The 22,500-nt window shown below is 51.2% G+C and overlaps 1 protein-coding gene and 1 pseudogene across 1 annotated transcript; one reads left to right on the plus strand and one right to left on the minus strand.

The window, feature by feature from the left end:
- Nucleotides 1–5,598: 5,598 nt before the first annotated feature.
- On the minus strand, nt 5,599–6,585 carry LOC100905325 (cAMP-dependent protein kinase catalytic subunit gamma-like). Its single transcript, XM_003740658.1, has one exon. It carries the CDS (start codon nt 6,583–6,585, stop codon nt 5,599–5,601), a length of 987 nt encoding a protein of 328 aa, XP_003740706.1.
- Nucleotides 6,586–21,608: 15,023 nt separating this feature from the next.
- On the plus strand, nt 21,609–22,243 carry LOC100905617 (uncharacterized protein K02A2.6-like; annotated as a pseudogene).
- The last annotated feature ends 257 nt before the right edge of the window (nt 22,244–22,500 follow it).

Raw genomic sequence — 22,500 nt, forward strand, 5'->3', positions numbered from 1 at the left:
TTGGTGAACATAAAGAACAGCAGCTGCCGCAAGGACCATCAGGAGGAAAGTCTTGATTCTAGCAATTGAAGAGGAATCCTCCTTTCCCTCCTTTCTCTTTTTCTTTCCCTCCACATTCTCCCCCGTCTTCGTTTCCCGCGGCATTGCCTCTAAGTCGCTCAGGGTGATGGAAGAGAGAGATGGCATGGCTCATGAAAGAAGATAATAATCGTCGATAAGAATCTCTCTGTCTCTCGATCATTCACAGTCTGGGAGTTTTACATGGTCATCGCAGAGCTGATCAGCGAGCGGAAGCCACGCATGGAATGACGGGTCAAGTCGAGTCATAGCGTACGGACGCAAAGCTGACTCCAGCCCGACTATCCGATTGCATTCAGCAAGGAAAAAGTGCTCCGTGGGGAATCAACTCACAAGGGCTTGCTGACGGGTCGCTGAGAATCCAGGTTGGCGATGAATTGCATCCGCTGTCTGGTATCTGGAAGCCAGTCTGGCCCATACGAGGCTCCGAGTCGACCATGGTCGGGAAGATCCAGCCGTTGTGATCTCGATTACCGAACTAGTTTTGGGAAGCGAGGACTCCCGCCGTTCCGTATTCGTTCGGCGGCCGTCCGACGCGCCACGGAGAATCTTCTCAAATACTCGACCTCTCTCAAGCTTGATGCTCCTCTGAGCTTTCACGCAAGAAAGGAGTATCGCAGCTCGTATTTTCCGCGACGGATCTGAGTGAGACTGTCTCTTTCGACCACTTGTGCTCGGATTGTCTGCGTGAGAATGGAATTGAGTGAATATTTTGCACTTCGCGTCCGGAAAAATACCAGGGCGGATCCGTCGTTGCTTCTCAAGGATAACGAGGTTTCCAATGAAATCGTTGATTAACAACAGCGATATTCACAATTCAAAATTCACTATCTCCGCAATATTTCTAAGTCGGCAGTTCGGTAGTCAGCGGCGGTGAATGACGTCGGTCAGCGTGCAAGGGTCGACACCCGTTGAATTCAGACGAGGATATATCTGTAGGGTCGAAAGGTTTCCCCCGGTTGAGGCGGGCCTGCGGCTCGCGCTAATGACCCATGCTTGGAATGAATCTCCCTCCAACTAGTAGCGGCTCAAAAACTTCTCGCTCGACGAAGAAGTCGCGAATATTGTTTTATCATCATCCTCTTGGCCTAAACGCAAAGACGGAAACATACTTCAAGAATTTGAAGGTCTGACGCGGCCGCAGAGGGATTCGCTCCGAGCATCACGTCATGTATGTAGCTCTTGCGGCTCGAATCAGAGGTTCCGACAATGAATAGGAGGCTCACCGTACTCGGGCACCTGTATTTATTCTTCCCCCTTCCACCCGCGGGAGAACAGACTAAATATCATATTTTCTTCAAAGGTTGACACTCTCTGGGGAAAGTCGTCGGAGGTTCGAAAAAACAGCTCACGTTCCTGGTCGATTTTGCCGAAAACCAATTCAGGTACTTATAAGCTCTTGTGCTATCGCACCCATGTTCCTTCTTGCAGTGTTCAAGAATCAAGCCAAACCTGCAAACCGGATAGACGTCGTGAATCATTGTCGGCGAGGGGAATATCAGCAGTGGCACCGACGGTTCGGCCGACCGCACTGTACTCACTGGCACTCGACGAAGGATGCGTCGATGGCCGAACCACATTTCCGCAGAATCAACAAGAATAAGGTCACACTGTTCCGAATCGTTTCCTTGCTTTCGGTGATGCGCGTGTTGTAACAGAAGGCTATGACCCATAAAGGAAGAGCGATCTCCCCAGTTTCAATGCTTATCTCTTTCTTCATGGTGTACGGAGACAAATGCTCCACCAACCCGAACTCTTTCTCTTCGATGATCTGGACGAGGGCTGGGAGATTCCGCACCGACTGTATTTCGCGATTCAAAACTCTCGCAGTCTCTTCAACTTTATCCCTCAGCTCGGACGACACTTCGAGAGTCAAGTTCGTCGTCCGTTCGACCGCCGAGCGCTCTCCGAGGAGTTCCATCAGCTGTCCTTTCACAGTGTCCCGGAAGTCCTCCCAGAATCGGCTCCGAGCCATCAGGCAGAAAACCAAATACGGAACCGATCGGGGATGACCTTCCAATGCAAAGTCCGCCGCCAGAGCCCTACCATAGGGAACGTTGTGGCTGCACAAATCATCATACAGTTCAGCGCTGACTAGCTGCAGCTCCAACCGCTGTTTGAAGTCCGGGTCCGAACCATAGCCGGGCAAGCTTTCGTTTCCGGAATTTCTCGGCTCCTTGCAAGAGTCGACCTCGCTCATGCATTTTATGACCAAATCGAACTCAGTTTCGCTGATTTTCCGTAAGCGTTTCACAACGTACGACCTGCATCGGGGGTCCAGTTTCGTGAAGCGCGTATCCAAGTCAAAACCTTCCCGAGTCTTCGCTACGGCAACATATTTGAGGAGCCGTACGAATTTGAGGATTCTCCATGATATTCCCTTCTTCGTCAGATTGGTCCCGCTCGCCATAGGATCCTCGACTAGTTTGAGAGGAGTGATCCGTCGACAACTCAGATTCTCCAGTTCTCTGAATTCGGCGCGCATCGCTTGTAAACAAGAACCTTCGAAGAAAAAAATTGACCATGCCAGACGATCGAGACTCGTTGCGGAATAACTCGACGGATTGTCTTGCTTCGGCCGAAGTGTCCGGGAAAGGATCTGATAAACTCATTTAGTAGAAAAGCTCCGAGCTCAAGAGCCCGAAACTCACTCGGTGAATAACAGAACCTGCCAAAAACTTCTTTAAAGCCTTCTTCGCAGCCACATTCCCCGTTCGCGTCAGCTTCGCATTTACGGTGGTAGTAATCCTTGCACATATCGCAAGTACTCGCCGGGGAATCTGGGGAAGGAATATCGTCAATGACCGGTGCATGACGATGACGAGAATGGTTATGCAACGGGGTGAGAATTTCGCATGGCGAAGAGCGAGATCTCTCGAGCTGTGGACTTGAACCTCACCTGCAATCGTTGTCCCGCGTTGCTTGAAGGTGGAATAGAAATAGTAAAAAGCCACGAACGCCGCAGCGCTAACCCCTAGCGAGACTGCCAACCAGATGCAATGAGTCAGGCACTCGCGTTTGTTAGACTTGACGGGAACTGAAATCGAACAGACAGAATTCTTCAGCAGATTTCGGATTCACTCAGCATGCTCCCGAAAATCCCCCCGATCAAGGCGGTGTCTTTCACGTCATCGTCATGACTAGAATCTGAGCGTCTTGGAACTCTGGTCTCTATCTCGGGGAAAGAATGTGCGCGTTTCCGAGCTTGCTCCTCTCCGCATTTCCCACGGGAGGAATGAGAGGTCGTTCCGAAAAGCGAGTCGTAAATCAATGAACCACGAACCATAAAGTGGGACGATGACAGGGCCTGTTTTGTTCGGATAGAACGACGTCATATCTTCAGAATCGGTGAAGTCGGACATGTCTCTCATCCCGTTGGCTTTCCGGGCGTCCGAGAAGACAGATGCCGTAGGCCTCGAATCTACGGGAACCCTCAGAGGCGCTTTGATGAGCTTCCGCATGCCAAAGAGAGGGTCTGCCTTTCTCGAACGTGGTCGGTTCCTCGATCATGACATGGAAATCCTCCGAAGTCCTTGGAATATCTCCGAAGTTTTAGAAGACTCAGCCTCCTGCAACACTTCCCCCGACTCTTTGGCAAAGTTAACGTTTCCGCGAAGAGGAGGCCACGTGGGGCCCGATCCCGACCCTCGATATCTGAGTGAGTGAGCTTGCTCAACTAGAAGTACAGCGGCAGCTCTTCTGCGCTTCCCGATGCCCAGAAGCGCATGCGCGGGGACATGTCGAGCCTCCGCCACTTTTGGCTGTCAGAGAAGGTGCGAAAATTCGAATGCGGGAATCCTCTCGTTATTCCTAGACGCAGGAGGATTCACCGCTCCCGGAGAAACCCGAACCTTCGGGCGGCGATACGGCACTGGAGCTGAGACGGGAGAGGTCCTCGAGTACGGAGGGAAAGAAACCCTGGTAAGCCAAGTAAATCGATGCCTCAAACTTGATGCTGGCGATCGATGGGAGCTGCGCAACCGGGCATTGATTGTACTGACGAGAAATCATTCACTTCGATTTCTCGATCTGGGAATTTTTGAACCCTCGGAGAAATGGAGCTGGGGCTATAAGTAAGAACGGAAGCCATATGCTACGGGGAGTTTCGCGGCATCGAAGTTAAATGAAAAATCGCTTGTCAGCTGTCGTCTCTCACCGGTATCACGGCACGGTCCAAAGATTGATGCTTCCAGACCCTGACGCAAAAATCAATGCCGAACGTACAACCGTGAATCAGTTTAAAGGCGCAAAAGAGGAAGGAAGCTCCGGCCCCGTTAGGGATACTGGTAGTTCCGACAAGATTCGCGCATCTAGATCTGGGAAAACGGATCCGGAAAACGGAATCCGCAAGGAGTGCGACCCTCGGTCAGGAAGCCGCTCACACCCTCCATTAAGATCGCGCTGCTCCGTGCGACGCGCCGGGCGCAGTTTCTTGCCTCACTGGCGATGAGCGGAGCTGGGAGACCGGAAGCTTGCTCAGAGTGACCTCATGCTCGTTTGGATAAGGTCCTACGCTAATAAGGAGATTCCGGACTCCAGAGTCTCCAAGAGGAAGCTACCGCGGATCACATACGAGATGGCATCGCCCAGACCTCGGACCGGTTCGTGAACATTCAGAGACTTCAGAGGTTTCACATGTGAGACTGCATAGACCTAGACATGGCCGCGGGAAATCTTCGCGGGAATGTCTGCGCTTATTGATCATCATGAAAGCCTCCCATCACAGAACAATGATACGGCTACCGTTTCAGTTCGGGACGGTCCTCTCCTGACTGATCCTGAGGCCGATAGCTAGAAAAATATGTACTATACATTTCCCTGTGCTTTCGCTGCCCGTGATACGAGGCCTTCGGAGAGATGGAGCTGTAGAGCATGCTAAGTCAGTAATTTCTCTACAACATCATTCCGAATGATTCATTCGTCGAAGCGTTGTCGAGCTTAACAGACCTCACTTAACCCGCGACTGTTCCGGATGGACTTATGAGTTTTGAGGAATCGTCCAACAAGCGGACGATAAAAGAGTCCCTCATTCGAAACAGCCGAGTGAAATCGTAGCCCGTCGAGATCCGATCATGGGTTGGATAAACGAATTCATGAAGCCCAGTGTCACGAAACTGAACGTTTGCGACCGAGACCGAGCCGACTCAGTGTCCTTGACGGGCTTTAGGCCACAGGTCTCGATTCGGAAGATTTCTCCCGATTTGAGATTGATCCGAGAATTTTCGGCTAGCATCTTGGATATTCCTCGAGTCATCAACTCGGAATCACGAGCCGCAAGAATCGCTAACTCGAACGCGGAATCGCGAGAGCGATGGCATTCGAATCCTCTGCACCCGGATCGCTCTATCGGACCTACGGGACGCTGCGGATGAATAAGCTTCATCGAAAACAGGACTTTTCCTCTCGCCATGCTCAAGCCTCTGGCATTCATTGGATCACTAGCTCGGGGCTCCGTCTTCTGTCACGGTGGCCCATGTTGCGCTGGAAGGTCCAAAGGCCATCCGATCCACAGTCTGGGGTTCAGAACTCGATGAATTCATCCCGAAAAGGATCTCTCATCTTAACTTCAGGAATTAGAATAGAAGGATCCATCTCCCGAGCTTCCACGTGTTTGAAGCCGAAGTCGCTGGGAACTTCTTTCCTGAATATATGGATGAAGTTGATGTCGGCGAACCATGGATGCCTCTTGATCGCCTTGATACCTCCTCTCGCGACTCCGATTCGCTTGGATACCTCTCTCTCGAGTAATTGTTTCGTGAGATCGATGGCGTCCTCCGACATGGGCCTTTTTCCGGGGAAAGTCAATGTCCCGCTTTGGATAGCGTCGAAATTCCGAGCGTTACTCCATGATACCTCAGTGAATGGGAAATCTCTGTGAAACAAAACGTAGATCAGCACTCCGAGAGTCCATATATCGAATCCGGTCCTGTAGGGTATCTGGTGGATAACTTCTGGTGGCAAGTAGTGAACGGTTCCGACGAAAGTCGCCGTGGTGCCGGGGACCTGTTTCGCCGAGCCGAAATCGCTCAATTTGATGTAGCCATCTTCAAACACGAGGATGTTCTCCAACTTCAGGTCTCGGTGCAGGATGTCGGACGCGTGCAAATACTCAAGCGCCAGTACCACTTGGGCCACACAGAATTTGATCGCGCGTTCAGTGAAGAAGTCTTTTTTCTCTTGAAAGTTCTTTCGAAGATCGCCGAACAGTGCGTAATCCATCACCAAATAAATGTTTTTCCAATCTTGACAGGAACAGCGCACCCTGCAGATGAAGGCTGATCTGCAGGCGTATTGGATTTTTTTCTCCCGTATCACCGACTCGGTGACTTTACTTTCCACAAGGTGAGATTTGTTTTGAATTTTGATGACACAAAGCCGTTTCTTTTTCATCCATTCCGCTTCGACCACCGCGCCATAGCCTCCCCCTCCGATGTAACCATTAATGTCGAATTCTTTTATCTTTGCTCGTGGACATCTGTTCGCGGCGATTCTCTCTTTCAGTGCCATCGTCTCTTTCAATAAGTATAAATCATAATCAAGGGGCTGCTCGGATTTCCTGGAGCGGGTCCATCTTGCGACAGAAGTGCTGACGGCTCGTTTACCGCGACGGAAGAAGCTCGTGAGATTTTTGAGCATCGTTTTCATCCGGAGTTTGGGACTCCTGCGAACATGGCGCTCAGGCTTCGGAGAAAGGGAATGGCCGACTTCCTCAGCGTTGAGTCAGTAGTCAGTAGACTACAGAGCACAGCTATCCGAGTCTTAATGGGCTTCAAAGAGATTTTCGCCCTTTCGACCCTTGGCATCACCTTCTTCGAATTCTCGATTCTCGATCGGTGTTTGATCGTTCCGTTCAAATCGTAATCAAGACTCGAGACCATCGCGACTTCGCTCGGAAACAGAGGTCAAATCAGCAGCAGAGAGGGAGCATGATGGCCCCTCGATGATATTGATTCGTCTCGAAGAGCTGATGCGGTCGGCGCTGGCGACACGCAACCCTCTAGCCTGTGCAAGATCCAACGCTCCGAGTTCCAACCCCCGTTGTCGGGACTCGGGACACGGGACCTTGAGCCCTCGACATCATCGTCGGCTGAGACATGCAGTCTGCCGAGAGCCTACGTTCCAGCCGAATCGGGAAATTGGCCCATTGACGCACACGGGGCGCATTCAGCATCTACAGAGATCATGAGGAGACACTGGTGAAAGACCTGACGACTCACGATCCGAACTACTTGCGTGAGACGTACTTTTAGAAGACTCCATACCGGTTCCTTTCGAATGATGTTTCCCGTGTGTATTTTCGTGATGGAATATCGTTTCAAGAAAAGATTATTATTATATCGTCTCCAGATATCCTCGAATATAGTGCAAGACTATATTGTTCCTACCATTTTTGAGCCTCGATATCATATCGCGCTCGATTACGACGTCACCGAACTCTTCAGTTGCTACCGCAGTCGATTCCCAAGGTGTGGGACCTGTCAACCTGAAGAACTTCCCATAGAGGCAGCCCAGGGGTGTCAGGATCGAATTCCGTATACCTAGACCCATGCATTCGTTCAATAAACTCGTTCGGATGTTCGAATGCTTATCGATCAATCCCAGATGATCGCCCGGATGTGCTCATTCGAACTCGGTTGCGGACCGGCTCGGATTGGCCTTGCGCGATGCCCTTCGAAAGCAAACAACGAAACGGGATGACGGCCGAAGAGGCGTCGCAAGAAGAGGACAGTGAGTTTATGTAAACTGCCGGCGTTTGGCGGTTTCCGCGCGGATCAAGGATTCACCGGGATGCGAAATTCCCATTCGCAGCCAGATCCCTTTACTCCGAATTTAACGCGGCCGACCGCCTCGATCTGGGAACAGCATCACTATTCTCGGACCGGCCGATCCCTGCGTCATCGGTGACATTGAGCTCGACGTCTGTCGGAAAATCGTTGTCGGGAACGTATCGATCCTGTGCTCCCGTCGCACAGTGGTCGATTTCCACGGAAATTCATAACTTTTGAACGGCTGGGCCGATTTTCCTGAAATTTTTTTTTGGGAGTTCTGTGGACGGATAGGCAACTTTTGAGCATATTGGCAACTTTGAGCCTCGGCTCCTTCTTTCCGAAAATCGAAAATTTCCCCTTAAATCGACGATTGCGGCTAAACGGCTGAATGGATTTTGGACTGCTTGATGGCGTTGGAAAGCTCTCCCGATCCCGCACCTTTCGTTTGCCAGGCGTTTCACTCTAGGACGCTTCGTTGAGGAGCTACACGCCGATTTGTGAAAGTGCCGTTTGAGTATAGAGGCGAGAATTTTTTTCTCGAAGAAACTAGCCTTACCCGCGCTCAATAGACCCAACTCACATAAGTGAGTACTATTGGAACCATCCAGCCACAACGAATACCTTTAAAAATAAAAACATTCCGAAATTTCCATATTTTCCGAACTTTCCCATCTGAAGGTGCCGCCCTTTACGGCTCCTATTGGCACCAATGGTCTCAAGTGATGCTCCCGAGTCGTCCGCATTCTCCCAAGCTCACAGACCTTGCCGGAGACCTCCTCAGCGGGAATGAAACGGTCAAAAAACCACAATCTCCATTGAAATATTGATAATTTCACGCTTTGTTCCGCAAGAATCCGTTTATTCCACATGAAATGCTCTTGAAAATCGGCCCAGCCGTTCAAAAGTTTTGAATTTCCGTGGAAATCTACCACTGTGCGTCGTGACCAGCGCCGCATTTCTCTTCCTAGTAGCGGTGACGTTGCTATACTTTTCGCTTCTCGAGAAGCAACCGCGAGCGTCGTTGACTCCGATCAGGGGCAGGACACTGATAACAGGTTAGTCGGAGAGCGTTTCGATCATCGATCGTCGAATGGAAATTCGATCCCTTGCTGCAGCGTCGAGATTCTAATCTGGAGCTATCGAGTTCTTATCTGGGGCTATCGAGTTCTTATCTGGAGCTATCGAGTTCTTATCTGGAGTCCATCCCCTGCAGAGTGACATACGATATTAGAAATCCAGAGCTCGACCTCCATCGAGCTTGTTTCCCTCCCAGTCATAGATGAGGAATTCATCAACGGACTTGTCGCATCCACGCTGCAATTCATGAAAGAGACTTCGCTCGAGACGACCTATGCGGAACTAGAAAAGGATGGAGAAAATATTGTGAAATTTTCAGAATTGATGTGCAGGAACGAGGAACTAGGCTTCATTCCGACTGACACCAAAATACCTTTCGAAGGTACCGGGATAAGCCTCTCCAGATTCCTGATCACCTCCGCGGGATACTGTCGACTATTCTCACAAATATTCGTTTTTGTTGGGTCACCTACGGAATTGAATCCTTTTTTTACAGAGGTACCGCCTTATGCGATAGTCAATATCAGGTTGGTAAAGCCTCAGCTGTTTGGTTTCGTTGTCCGTAGGACCACGACGCCCTACGTCGACTTCGAGTGCTCGACTGGCCCCGTGCATTGGACGCTCCTTTTTGAGCTTACCCTACCGGAGGTCTCGACGAATTGACGTGATAAAGGTCATGGTGAGTCTCCCGATCTCTAGGCTCGTGCGTGGAATGCGAAATTTGCGTTTCGGGAGGGTCAACTCGTCGCATCCCATCCTCAGATGGAACACCTGTATAAACTGCGATGTTCTTCAGAACTCCAATACTTGAAGAACAGGATCAGAAGTGAACGTATCATCGGTGAGAAATTCCGATGTACTATGAACAAATACGCCACCGAATCATTCCCGGGAAGCTTTCGCCAAGTTTTGGTTGATCATCGCATCGGCTCGGTGTGATTTGTAATCGACGAGACCGAAGTCGATTTTGTGAAACCGAGCTCGACGGTTTTTGGCTTTCCATCAATATCATATGCTGTAGTATAACTTATTGATTACTAGCCGGGCCCATTGGCGCGTTTCTGCCGCATAGAGCAGGTCGAGTAAAGTGAATGATGCTGTGAATATGACGCACAATGATGAAAATATTCATGTGATATTGGAGTAAAGATTTCCGATCGTTGTTCAGTCCGATGCCGCGCCGAATCCTTTCTTTTCCCCGTCTACCACTCCGTCCTTCCAGCCGCTCCTTTGTCCATTGTCCTCTCTGTGCGTTTCCGCGCTCATTTTTCGCTCCTCCTCCCGTTCTTACGGATTGCATGTGAGTAGACACTAGACACCATACTCATTCGGTTGAATGTTCAGTCCCCGATGAGGAAGGGATTTCTCATTCAATCAGACGCGTAGTAGTCGAAGACATGCGCCCGCGTTCCCGGAGTAATGACTTCGCAGCCGGGCTCGTTCCTGAGATCTCCACAGGGATCGAGGCCCGGCAGAAGGGCTTCATAGATCCTCCCGCCCGAAATGTTTCAAATACAGGAACCGAAACGTGTGGAAATTGGTCTGATAGCTTCGCGTCCCTCTGGATATCCCCTGCTCGACTCACCCCCTGCTTTACCTGCACCGCATGTTTCTTCATGAATTCTATTCGTGATCCGCCATCCTCCGTCATAAGGATATGCTCAGAGGATTTCGCTCATTGGGCAGACCGTCCAGATGAGGCAGAGGGGCCGATATGAAAGGCACTCACTTTTCCTGATGATTCCACGCCGCGAGGAGTTCCGCAATCAGTAAGTTCACTGGCTCACTCAGGGTAATTCCGCGTAGCGAACTGTTCCTCGTCTCTCAGTTTGCAGTTTCGACAACGAAATTCCGGTCTTCGTGTGGTCACTGGTTACTTGAGACCTGTGACACCGATACCGGAGGCGCGAGTGGCTCAGAGCTCGACAGGAACCGATGGTGAGATCAGCATACTAAATTCTCAGCTTGCATCCAAGTCTGTATCTTCGAAACGGTCCAGGGACTGTGCATACGAGGATATCGCCTCTTCCAGCACTGAAATCCTCCCATTGTCGGCTTCAAAGGGAAGAAATCATGCGCTCCCTTTGAGCGAAGGCTGAAAACATTGCCCATGGGGAATCCCGAGAATCATTCTTCTCTGATGTCGAAACGAGTGCTTGAGCCGCCAATGGAACTCGATTCGCCTGAATCACCGATCGATGAAGTCTCTCCGATCTCGAGCCCCCTGACCGGGATCACACCCAGCGAGCCTTACGAATGGATATCGCTTACAGCCCATTCACCGGGCCAGGAGATCATTACGAGTTCCTCCAGCGATTCGGCCTCTTGTTCAAGAAAATTTCGTATCATGTCGGGAACTGTCGTGTTAGCGATACTCCTGACCATCTTGTTGCTCGTCCTGAGCTCACCCAGCGAGGATCTTACGATTGTTCGAGAATCATCAACATCAGGCCCCAGTACTGCTGCATCAGGTAATACACGCTTTCCTCGGCTTCCCGCTGGGCGGAGACGGAGAATCCGTCCCATGTTACACTCCGCGGAGCACTCTTCAGGAGAAATCCGCAGTTGGCTTGGACTCCCACCGCCCGCTCGTGGCGTCCCTACGTTATCTAATGGCCTCTTTTCTTCCATGGACTCTCCCAGCGACCCCCAAAACTAGGAGCTTGAGCACAATCATTGACGACTCGTTGATTATATTAAGGGCAGAACTCATGGATGCTACGTCGGATGAATACGTAGACAATGAGCTGAAAGACACTCTGTACGCTCTCGATTCCCTCTACGGTTTCCATCTACGCAACATAACCTTTGTCGAGAGACGAACAGATTTGATCATGGATGGTGAAGAAAGTTCAAGGATATGACGTGATGCCCTCGCCACGGATACCTAAATCCATTCGGATATGCACACAGATTCCTGATAAGGTGGCTGCGTAACGAGACTACATGATTTCAGACAGGGGGTCCAGAGTCTCGTGCAACTTGGCGATGCCAGATGTTCAGTACCGAGGTAAAAAATGGTATCTTATCACGGCTGATGATGTTGTGAGCTGTCGAATACCCCTCGTGATTTTCGCTGTCAACCTGACGGTGTCAGCCGACGAGAAACAAACAGTTCGATTGCTCGATCAGGAGGTGAGTCGTCATAGACATGCAACCGCATCAACCTCCCGAGGGACACGGGACAAGACGAGGTACTCTGTTGTTTCAGCTCTCAAGCGCGGAATTCAAGTGCACGGGATACAGATACGGGGACTGGGATGCACTCCTCGAAGACTTCACTGAAAACTTGATGAACTATTTAGGCAGCTTCTTGTCCAATGTAGTGAAACCTTATTTCGCGCTAGCCCTCGAAAGAGCCCAATGTCCGGAGACATTCGAGGGAGCTCCTGAATGAATGCATCTATGCTCGAATGTAATTCCAAATAATTCGAGGGAAACACTCGTCTCCTGATCGAGGAGGAATAACAGAAGCCAGTGACAAAATATCCGGCCGAGGGAGGGGGTAACCCAGAGCGCATACTCCTCTATTTCGGCGCTGTCCGCGCCGGGACGCGGGACTTTCAGCGCTGTCCACCTCGCCGATTATGCCCTCAAGGCCCGGCCAATCTTGTTCGCCACGACGATGAAGCGATACGGGCTCCATCATAGAAGTGATGAGCGTCGCCCTATGAATGGCGATACTGGCGGATGAGCCGTGAAGTCACAGACTGCTTCCTCATCCGCTACGTACAAGTTTTAATTGAGCGGGACTTTGAGCCCCACGGCTGCAATCAGGACAAGGGGAACCTGGACAAGTTTCGGAGACAATGTATGTATGATACAAACTCGACGCGTTCAAGAGCTACTGATCGCATTACTCAGCACCACAGGTGGGACTACTCTATCGTCGATTCCACAGTGTCTGCAATTGTCGATCCAATTGATTTATGAGGTAAGAGAATCTGGCATTTAGTCCTGCTCTCCAGCTTCTCTTAACGAGCGGCTCTCATTTCGCGCTATGAGACGACCGATATAGCTTACGAAGCTCGGTAATTAATCTGTCGCTTTGATGGTGGATTCTTCAAACGATAAATAGCACGAACCGCGTCCTGGATCTCAAATCAAAGTGTAATTCCGATTCAACATGAAACACTTCATTCTCGTCGCCATCGTCTGCCTCGCCCTTGTGGCCTTCGCAACCGCTCAGGATGCCAGCTCACAGATCCAGGATTCAATCAACCAATTCTTCCGTATGTCAACTTGCCATTCTTTTCCCGGATGTCCTCTCGCGCTCTCCTCCATCTCCCATGTTTGAAATCTTACCTGAGATCACTTTCGGATGATTTCTTACGATTCCATCTCCTCTCCGCAGAGTCACCCAGCGGACAGCGTTTCAATAAGACTCGTGAGTCTCTAGTCTCCATCGAAGGATGTAGAATGAAAGACCTCGCTCGACAATAGCGGGAGACCTCAAAGGCTTGAGCACCATAACCCATAACACTGAAAATTTCCTTTTTATTCGTCAGTGACCGACTTCAGACAACAGCTCGATGCGCTTCGAGATCGTTTCAACTCGGGAGACTTCAACTTCGGAGGGTGGAACACTGGTCGCGGCGCTTGAGACGAGTGAAGCTCAAGCCGTAATCGAGACAGATGCCATGGAAAGCGATAATTCTCGGAGCTTTCTGGAGTCGTGCAATAAAAGGTGTCGCATGAGCTCAGGGGCGTGTCCAGGATTTTCTTTAGAGAAGGAAAGGGAGGCAACTTAGAAGTTGGAGGAGGAGCTACGGCAAAATGAAGATGACGCGCCTTCTCAGAGTCTATATTCTAGCATCACGACCGGAAGCTGTCGGAAAGGGGGGCACGCTACCCATGAGTTCTCCGCGATGCGGCCGTTCTTCCACCTAAATACGAAAAAAGCTCGAGAGAAAGGAATTTGGAAAGGTCCGTCGGCTGGACGTCGAGATCGGGCTCCATCAGGGGTGTCCGGATAACCGGCGATGATGCTTGGAGCGTTCAGTTTCAGCTCATCGATGGATAAGGAGAAATCCGCAACGATTTGAATCGGTGGAAATCCTTCGCAGATCCCCGATCTTTAGAATGGTCGATAGAGGTGCGATCAAGGCAATGGCGTAGCGAGCCGGAGTGCCGCCCGGGGCGGTGATTCGAGATTTCCCGTTTTTTCACCGTGCTCGACGAAAATGCCGCCCCCCGCCAGATATTTTTTCCACGGAATTTTTGGATGCAAAACCCCGAAATGCCGCCCCTAAATGCTCCGTAGGAAGTGCCGCCCGGGCGGTCCGCCCCCCCCGCCTTACTAGGCTACTGGGTACTGGATGAAGGGATGATGAGATAACGAGTAAGAAGGAACTCTGCGCAGATTTCCGCGTCAGACGATTCTCGCTCAGTCGGTCGGTCGATCGCCCGTTCGCAGGTTTCTGCTTCCGTTTGGCTCAGCCTTACGGAGCATATTTGTCATCTGAAGACGTCTAGCACCACAAATCGAGCGAATAGCCATCGAGGATGTTCGGTTGATGACCTGCACAATCTTGCCGTCGGAAACCGCGATATGACTCGATGTCTAGCATGTGGGACGGAGGAGATTGGGTGTTATACCCAATGCGGATATTTCTGCCTGAGCTCGCCTTACGTTAGCTCATATAAAGCTCGTCGACTCCTTCACAGACTCGAATCTGAATGGACATGCCCACCGGATCCCGAGGGCTCGCTGTGCCAGGACGACCCGTTGTAGCCCAACTTCGAAACGAGCGTAAGATGCGTACGACTATCATGTATCGCATCTAGGGACAGAGCGAGGAGCATATGCTGATCGACCATTTGAAGAGATCCCGTAAGCTGACGGAGGATTCCGTATCGGGAACCGTCACCTCCTCTGGATAAGAGTGCTTTGCGACGGCTGAAACCCGGATATGGGATGGAAATATTTCGCCGATTCTCGCTCTGGAATTAGCATATTTGCTCTGCTGGGCTGCAACCGGTCCGAGCAGCGGCGAATTCACGAATTCGCCGCCCCAAGGCTTGATCGAGACCGCCGCCCTGACACAACCCATCTGTGAATGAATCCCGATTCTTCTCGGCGCTTGCTCCAAGTTTTCAGGATTTTTTTCCTATTCCGCAAGAAGCCTAAGAACCCGTAGACTTGGGAGTTGTCTACACTTATCCAGTCTGTCCCAGAAGAGGAAAAAGAAGAGTTTTTTTTCGAAATAGTTGATCGGGTATCCAAGAAATTATGTCTCGCCGTTCGTTTCTGAGACGGCTCCCGGCCGTTAATCTGGCGGCTTCGAACTCTTGGACAGAGTTGACGTCCTCGTCTCGGTCTCGAATGATTCCAATGAGTGATTTGTCGACGATCACAGAAGCCCCAATCCAGGGTTCCACCGTCCCCCGGGAACTGCCGCCCCAGTCTATAGCCTACTAACCCTACTGGGTAAATCCGCCAATGGCTCCGAGTATCCATCCGCGTTGGATCTCACTCTAGACGTTTCCGACCTTTCTCAGGTGTGTTCCACCGAAACAATCGTCGAGTGCCTTCTATGTCTTCGACCGCGAGGAGTACCGGAGCTCCCGGCCCCTTGCGGGGAGTACCGGAGCTTCCGGCCTCTTGCGAGGAGTACCGGATCTTCCGGCCTCTTGCGAGGAGTACCGGAGCTTCCGGCCTCTTGCGAGGAGTCTTCAGCGGCTTCGACTCCCTCGACGGATCCCTCCAGGGTGAATTCCTTACCTGACCAAGACGTCAATTTCGTTTTGAGATGCAGAGGGTGCCGACGAGTCTCATGCCACTGACACTCTGGTGGAGGTGACGAGGACTTTCTGAAGAACATCCTCACTTCACTCTACTGCTCACCCGAGAGCGACGTATGATCCGTTCGGAGAACTCCCGAGCATGACTCTAAATTTCAAGCACTCTTGAAAGCCAGGTCGACCACTCGAGAATACGAGACTTTCAAAGAATCCGAAATGTTCTCCGGGTCACTCCCTCTCGTTCTATCGGAGTCATCGAGCGCGAGAAAGTTTCTCCCTGCGAGGAAGAGGTTAGAGAACTTTCCCTGTTTTGTGTCTCTCGTCATGGAGGTCTTACGCCTCTCTCCGCCCCTGAACCTTGTAGGCTTGTCTTGAATAGAAAATCACAAACCCCGCAAGCATGTGTAGCGGTACACCCCATTTGGCCGCGGGACGTTTGGCCGCGACCCTTTGGCCGCGACCCTTTGGCCGCGGGACCGTTTGGTCGCGGGACCGTTTGGCCGCGAGACGTTTGGACGCGAGACTGTTTGGCCGCGGGACCCTTTGGTGGCGGTACCGTTTGGCCGCAGGACCGTTCGGCCGTCGCGGGACGACTTGAGAAAATGAGCGACCGGAAGGGACGGCTCTCAGGAATCTTGTGCGAAAGATCTATGAGGGAAGGCTTCAGAGTTTGTTACACTGAGGAAGTCGGCTCCGTGGTCGGGATGCAGGATACGGATGTATCTTCCTGAATGTATGGGTATTCAGCTCGTCTCTATACATGGCATACCAGAGAAGACCCGAGTCGAGTATCCAAGCGTTGCGATTTTCAGCAACCTCAATCCTGGTCTCGGCAGCTGAGGTTCTCAACAAGTGGAACGTCCCCAGCTTCCTTTGGCAAGCGTGCATGCGACAATTGACGGCATCAACAAAAACACGCAAAGTTCAGCAACATCCAAACATTGGAACCGAAGTCATGAGCTAGGAATCCTCCAACCCGTTTTCTAATCTCCTAGAAGCACCATGTCTGAGTACCCGACAGCCGTCAAGTCTTCCCGCGGGAAAGACAAGCTTCGCCACCAGGGTTTCATGCATGTCAAACGTGACATGAGCGCTACCTTCCGCATCATATCACCGCTCATGTTTTTAGCCGTGCCGTCGTACCGGTTCAGGGGCACCATTTCCGGTGGTGGCAACCATTGAAATGTAACATACCGAGAGAATTTCGCACGCGAAATGAAATCCGAGGATGGAATTCTTGAGTAGGGGCGCCATCCTTGAGCACCGCCTCGGACGCCATTCTTCCACGTCGAGCCAGTGCCGGAGAAGACAGAGGATGGAGTCTGCGCTTCCGTGAATATCGTGCCTCAAGGAGCTGGCCAAGTTCAGATCTTCATGATCAGATCCCCTCAGACTTTCGTATACGCGGTACTTATGGCCGTCTAAAATCCCAACACTATTCCGAAATCCCAAAAATTCAGGATGAAAAGGAAGAACAAGATCGGTGAAGTTGATAAGTTGATACGTTTAATCTTTCCCCCGAGTTGAAAGAGATCATATGCGCATGATGCATATCCGAAGAGGGGTTAGATACTTCGGTGTCCACATACCATAAATGAATGAGCTCCAGAATAGCCCGATCGCCCCCCTCAGGTATTGTTTCGAGTACTCTCTCGTGATTTCGATATTCGCCCCGATCGGATCGCATACCATAGATGAACGAGTTTCGGAATTGCCAGAAGAAGAGACAAATCTCCGCATGCGAGAGGTCTCAAAAAACATGCCGTTGGAGACGGTGAAAGAACGGAAGCTGACCGGACCGATTATGGAGTACCTGTCTTCGAACGGTTTCAAAACGAATTGCCTCGATCTCGCTAATTGTGATTCTGGGAGGGACTGCATCTTCGCGGCAGTCTGGTATTGTCGCTATGCCAGATCGATCAACTTGGTGAACACAGGGCTGGAATACGTCGATCTTCTCATATCCTCGAGAACGTGGAACGTTCGGAGGAAGTGAGTTTCATCCTGACGTCCCAGAAAGACTTTGCCTTGACGCCCAAGCAGGAAGCTCTCTTCGGGACCGTGAAGAAACTCTGCGTCGAGATTGACATCTTCGCTTCGAATACAACAGCCTGTTCCCGAGGCTATCAAAGCGATCTACCAGTATTCGGACTCGGGCATCACCTACCCGTTGCCATTGAGATCCCGGCAGACACACCCGACTCGAGACCAAAGAACAAACGGCAGAATCGGATGACTGACCAAAATCGCCTTCTAGAACTTCTGAAAGACTCAGTCAGGTTCACGACACGAAGACCTCAATATGAAGACTGAAAACATAGCAAAAATCCTGAGAAAGTCAGTGATCCCAACGCAACAAAGACGCTCCAAACCCTGGTTCGACCGGGAGTGCTTCCGAACATGGAAAGAACTGCAACATGCCCTGAAACAACAGACAGGGGCTCCAGCAGAACTCACACTCAGTTCCGTTCAATCACTCCGCTCTCAGTATAAGAAGTGTGTGCGCTTGAAGAAACAACAGTTCCAGATTCATCGAGAAGGACTCCTGTTAGCAGAGGCTGCTAGCAAACCATATAGATGGCTCCGTCCAAGTGCAAACTACTTAAATTGTGACATCGAACCAAGCAGACTGATCGATCTTTTCCGATCAATCCTCGGCTCATCTGCAACAAGCGGGTGCACTCATACCGCAGATCGCTTCACTCATAAACGACTGTCTAGATCAAGGTGAGGTCGCTTCTAGCTGGAGAAGCTGCCTACTCGCCCTGATCCCCAAAGGCAAAGATCCCTCGGACCCCGCCAAATGGGGAGGAATAGCATAGAGAAACACACTCGGAAAACTACTCTCAGCCCTGGTCACCGCACGCCTGAACACCTACTTGGAGTCATGCTCGGCCATTCCTGACGAACTATTTGGCTTCAGGAGGGGAAGATCTACTCAGATTGCCTGCGAGAAAATCATGCATGATTTCGAACGATCATCCCGTAGAAAGAATGACCCATTATATGCAGTGCTTGTTGACTACAGAACTGCATTTGATGTGGCATCAAGAACCAAGATTATCGAAAAACTGGCCGCCTTCGGCGTGAGAGGCAAGATGATGAATTTGCTACTATCCATGTTGGAGAGTGGAGAGGTCTCACTCGAAGATCGTGCCGGAGTTTTACGCCCTTTCAGTCGAACAACAGGGGCCGCTTAAGGTGTCGATTTGAGTGCTTCATTGTATACAGTGCTGATAAGCGACTTACTCGACCGCATATCGCGGAAACACGACCTTATCCACTCGATCTGCTATGCAGACGACCTGATTCTCTATTCAAGATCACGATTACAATTGAAGCGAGCGATAGAAACGCTCCATGAGTACTCCAATATGAATGAACTAACAATCAACAAATCCAAAACCAATATGATGAAGTTTGGGAGCGGAGGACCGCCCGAAAAAAGTGATGTCATCAGACTCAACGGACAAGAGATCGGAAGAGTCAGACACTTCACGTATCTGGGTGTCACACTCTCCGGAAGGGGAATGAGCCTTGCTCGTCGTGTCATTGAAAGAACCCGTAAGGCTAGAGCTGCCTTCGCATCCATCCCGAAGCCGCGAAGTCTATCGATGGTAACTGCACTGTAATTGTTCGATATGGAAATTGCTCCGACAGCCTCCTAGAGGATCCGGATCATATTTAGCGAATCTCAGCTGGAGGCATACGACGAACTGAAGGCGTCTTTCCTCAAATCCGCGCTGGGTGTGCATCGATCCGCTAAGAAGCGACTTGTATATATTGACAAACACTCCGCTATTCACCGAAGACCTACGCAAAACCTTTGGACTGCCGAAATGTCCAACATCGATAAAATGTCCAACATCGATCCGAAATTCTTTTCAACACAAGCCCTTCAAAACGATAAATTGAAACTATGCCATATCCAAGACAGACGCGAGAGGTGCCATCCATGGCTTTCGCTTCGGAATATGCAAAGGATCATCCAAGCACCCTATAAGCGACTTGTGCCAATGCAAACTCTGATGAAAACTGCGATACGTATCATTTTTACCAATGTAAGTATAAACCCACACACCAAGAACTTGGTAAATAAACGTTGTTCATTATCAGTTCAGGGGCAAGTCTGTGGAGGAGCCGCTCCTCGTCCGCGAGAGCGGGAGGGCCAACCTCCGTTGTGGTCTTCTTTTCGAGGACCTCGACGTGGTCTCCTGGAAGCTGGATTCGAAGGCAGCCCGAAACAACGCGATTCACACAGCTTCGCTAACGTCGCAATTCCCGAAATCTCTTCAAGGTTGAGCTGGGCAGATGCACGAAATTAGAGGTTCACCTGCAGTTGAACAAAGACGCCGTTCCGGTTCATCTCCGGCCGCGGCCTGTCGCGTTCGCATTGCAGGAATCTATCGACAAGAAACTCGATAGACTCGTCGAGAACGGCACTCTGATTCCTGTCGATTCTTCTGATTGGGCCACTCCTCACGTAGTCGTGAAAAAGCCAAACGGAGCAGTTAGAGTTTGCAGAGACTACTCAACAAGGCTAAATGATGCCGTGGTAGAAATCGAACATCCGCTTCCAAACATGGAGAAAGTGATGACCAGGTTCTCCGGAAACAAAATTTTCGCTGATTTGGATCTGGCCGATGCTCACCTACAACTGTGTGTGGACACGCCGACGATCACGCAGTTGACGACAATCACGACACATCGAGGACTCTTCAGGGACACCAGACTTGTTTTCGGTCTCAAAACAGCGCCAGCGATTTTCCAGAAAACGATTGATCAAGCACTTGCCGGTCATAAGGGCGCTCTCCATTATTTGTATGATATCCTGATCATGGCCACGGACAATAAGCTTCACGAGCAACGTCTCCTGAACGTGCTGCGACGGCTGGGAGAATGGGGGCTCCGTCTTCGGATGGAGAAATGCTTCTTCAACGTCCCTAAGGTGAAATATCTCGGTATGGTTGTCTCCGACAAGGGAGTTGGAGCCGATCCAGCCGGGGTTGCCGTGATCAGGAACCTGAAGAGGCCCCCGAATCAGAAAGAAGTTTGCGCGCTTCTAGGTCTTGTGAACTATTACGGCAAGTTCGTGAAAAACCTGCATCTTTTCAAGACACCCTTAGAGGCTCTGCTGGTGGAGGACGCCACGTTCAAGTGGACTTCGCAGCATGACGCTGCACTCACGGGCGTCGAATAGGCGTCATGCGGTCCGTTACCACCCGCGCATTATGATCCGAAACAAAAGCTCGTGGTTGCCGCGGATGCTAGCCAGACCGGTATCGGGGGCGTACTACTACAACGCTACGAAGACGGAAACGAGCGCGCGCTATTCCACATCTCAAAATCTCTCACCGAAGCGCAACGCAACTACAGCCAGGTGGAGAAAGAAGCATTTGCGCTGATTACAGCTATGGAGCGATTCGAAAAATTCGTGTGGGGGCGGCATTCCGTCCTGCAAACAGATCATCGACCGCTCCTGGCTCTTTTCCGGACGTCCAACACTAACGGCTCACAGGAACGCACCGCGGCAAGGCTCAAGCGTTGGGCTCTCCGCTTGGTCGGCTTCGATTTCGAGATCGATTACGTCAAGACGGAGGATTTCGGACACGCCGACGCGCTCTCGCGGTTGATTTCTGGGACCCGAGACGCGAACGCTGACCCTGACCTCGACGAGGTCGTCGCTAACCTGGAACTGTCTGCAGAGGCTGAGCTTGAGACGTGTCTCAACGCGCTCAGAACGGATCGATTACGTCGTCGGCTCGTCAAGGGGCCGAGCTCGATCCGATTCTGAGCGATGTCATCCGAAGACTCACTCTGGGCTGGAACGACGCCGATAAGAAGGATCCGCAACTTCGTCCGTTCTAAAAGGCCGCCGTCTCGCTGTGCTTAACGAAGTACGTTCTGCTCCTGAACGAGCGCGTGATCGTCTCGAAGACCATGCAACCGATGGCGATGGTGCTGGAGCTCCACCAAGGCCATCCGGGGATTCGGCGCATGAAGAGCCTAGCACGACTTCATTTCTATTGGCCCGCTAAGGCAACTGACATCGGGCACGCTGTCAGAAACTGCTCGCTGTACATTGACACAGCCGCAAATCCCGTGAGGATACCGCCGACTCCGTGGCCCAACGCAGGAAAAGCTTGGTCCCGTATTCCTATGGATGTCGGAGAACCGAAGAAAGGGAAGACCTTTGTAGTGGTCGTGGTCAGCTTTTCGAAATACGTGGATGCACAGTGGTTGCCCTCTCTGACTGCCGCAACGCTCATCTTGTATTTGAGACAGTTGTTCCGTCATTTCGGTTCTCCGAACACAATCGTCTCAGACAATGGGGCACAATTCAATTTCCAGGAATTCGCCCAGTTCTGCTCCAAATTGAACATCGTCCATCTGCGCTGCGCGCCCAGAATGCCCATGTCGAACGGGCTGCGGAGAGCATGATTCGTACGCTCAAATCTGCTCTCGACGGAGCCCCGAGGTCGCTTGACAGCGCAATCATGGCATACTACTACACGCCAAAGGCGACCATCAACAACGATACCCCGGCGAAAAAATTCTTCGGCCGGGATGTCTAGTGTCCGTTCCTCATCTACAAGCCGACAGAGGATTCGTCGCCACGGACGCCATATCAGCACTCACTCAAACGCCAATACGACACCCATCATGGAACGCGCGAACGTCATTTTGCGGTTGGGGAAGGAGGTGACCGTACAGCTGTCCAACGGCAACCGAATCGTGCGAGCTTTCCGTGGGAAAGCCATGGTTGGCCTAGACTCCGACGTCGGACCTCTTGTGCGACATCGAAACCAAATGTGGAAGAGATCGACCGGTG

This window comes from Galendromus occidentalis, unplaced genomic scaffold (assembly GCF_000255335.2).
Source record: "Galendromus occidentalis unplaced genomic scaffold, Mocc_1.1 scf7180000077080, whole genome shotgun sequence".
NCBI classification, from domain to species: domain Eukaryota; kingdom Metazoa; phylum Arthropoda; class Arachnida; order Mesostigmata; family Phytoseiidae; genus Galendromus; species Galendromus occidentalis.

Coding starts and splice junctions, on each gene's coding strand:
- LOC100905325 (XM_003740658.1), bottom strand. CDS start 6,585: ATGGCACTGAAAGAGAGAATCGCCGCGAACAGATGTCCACGAGCAAAG.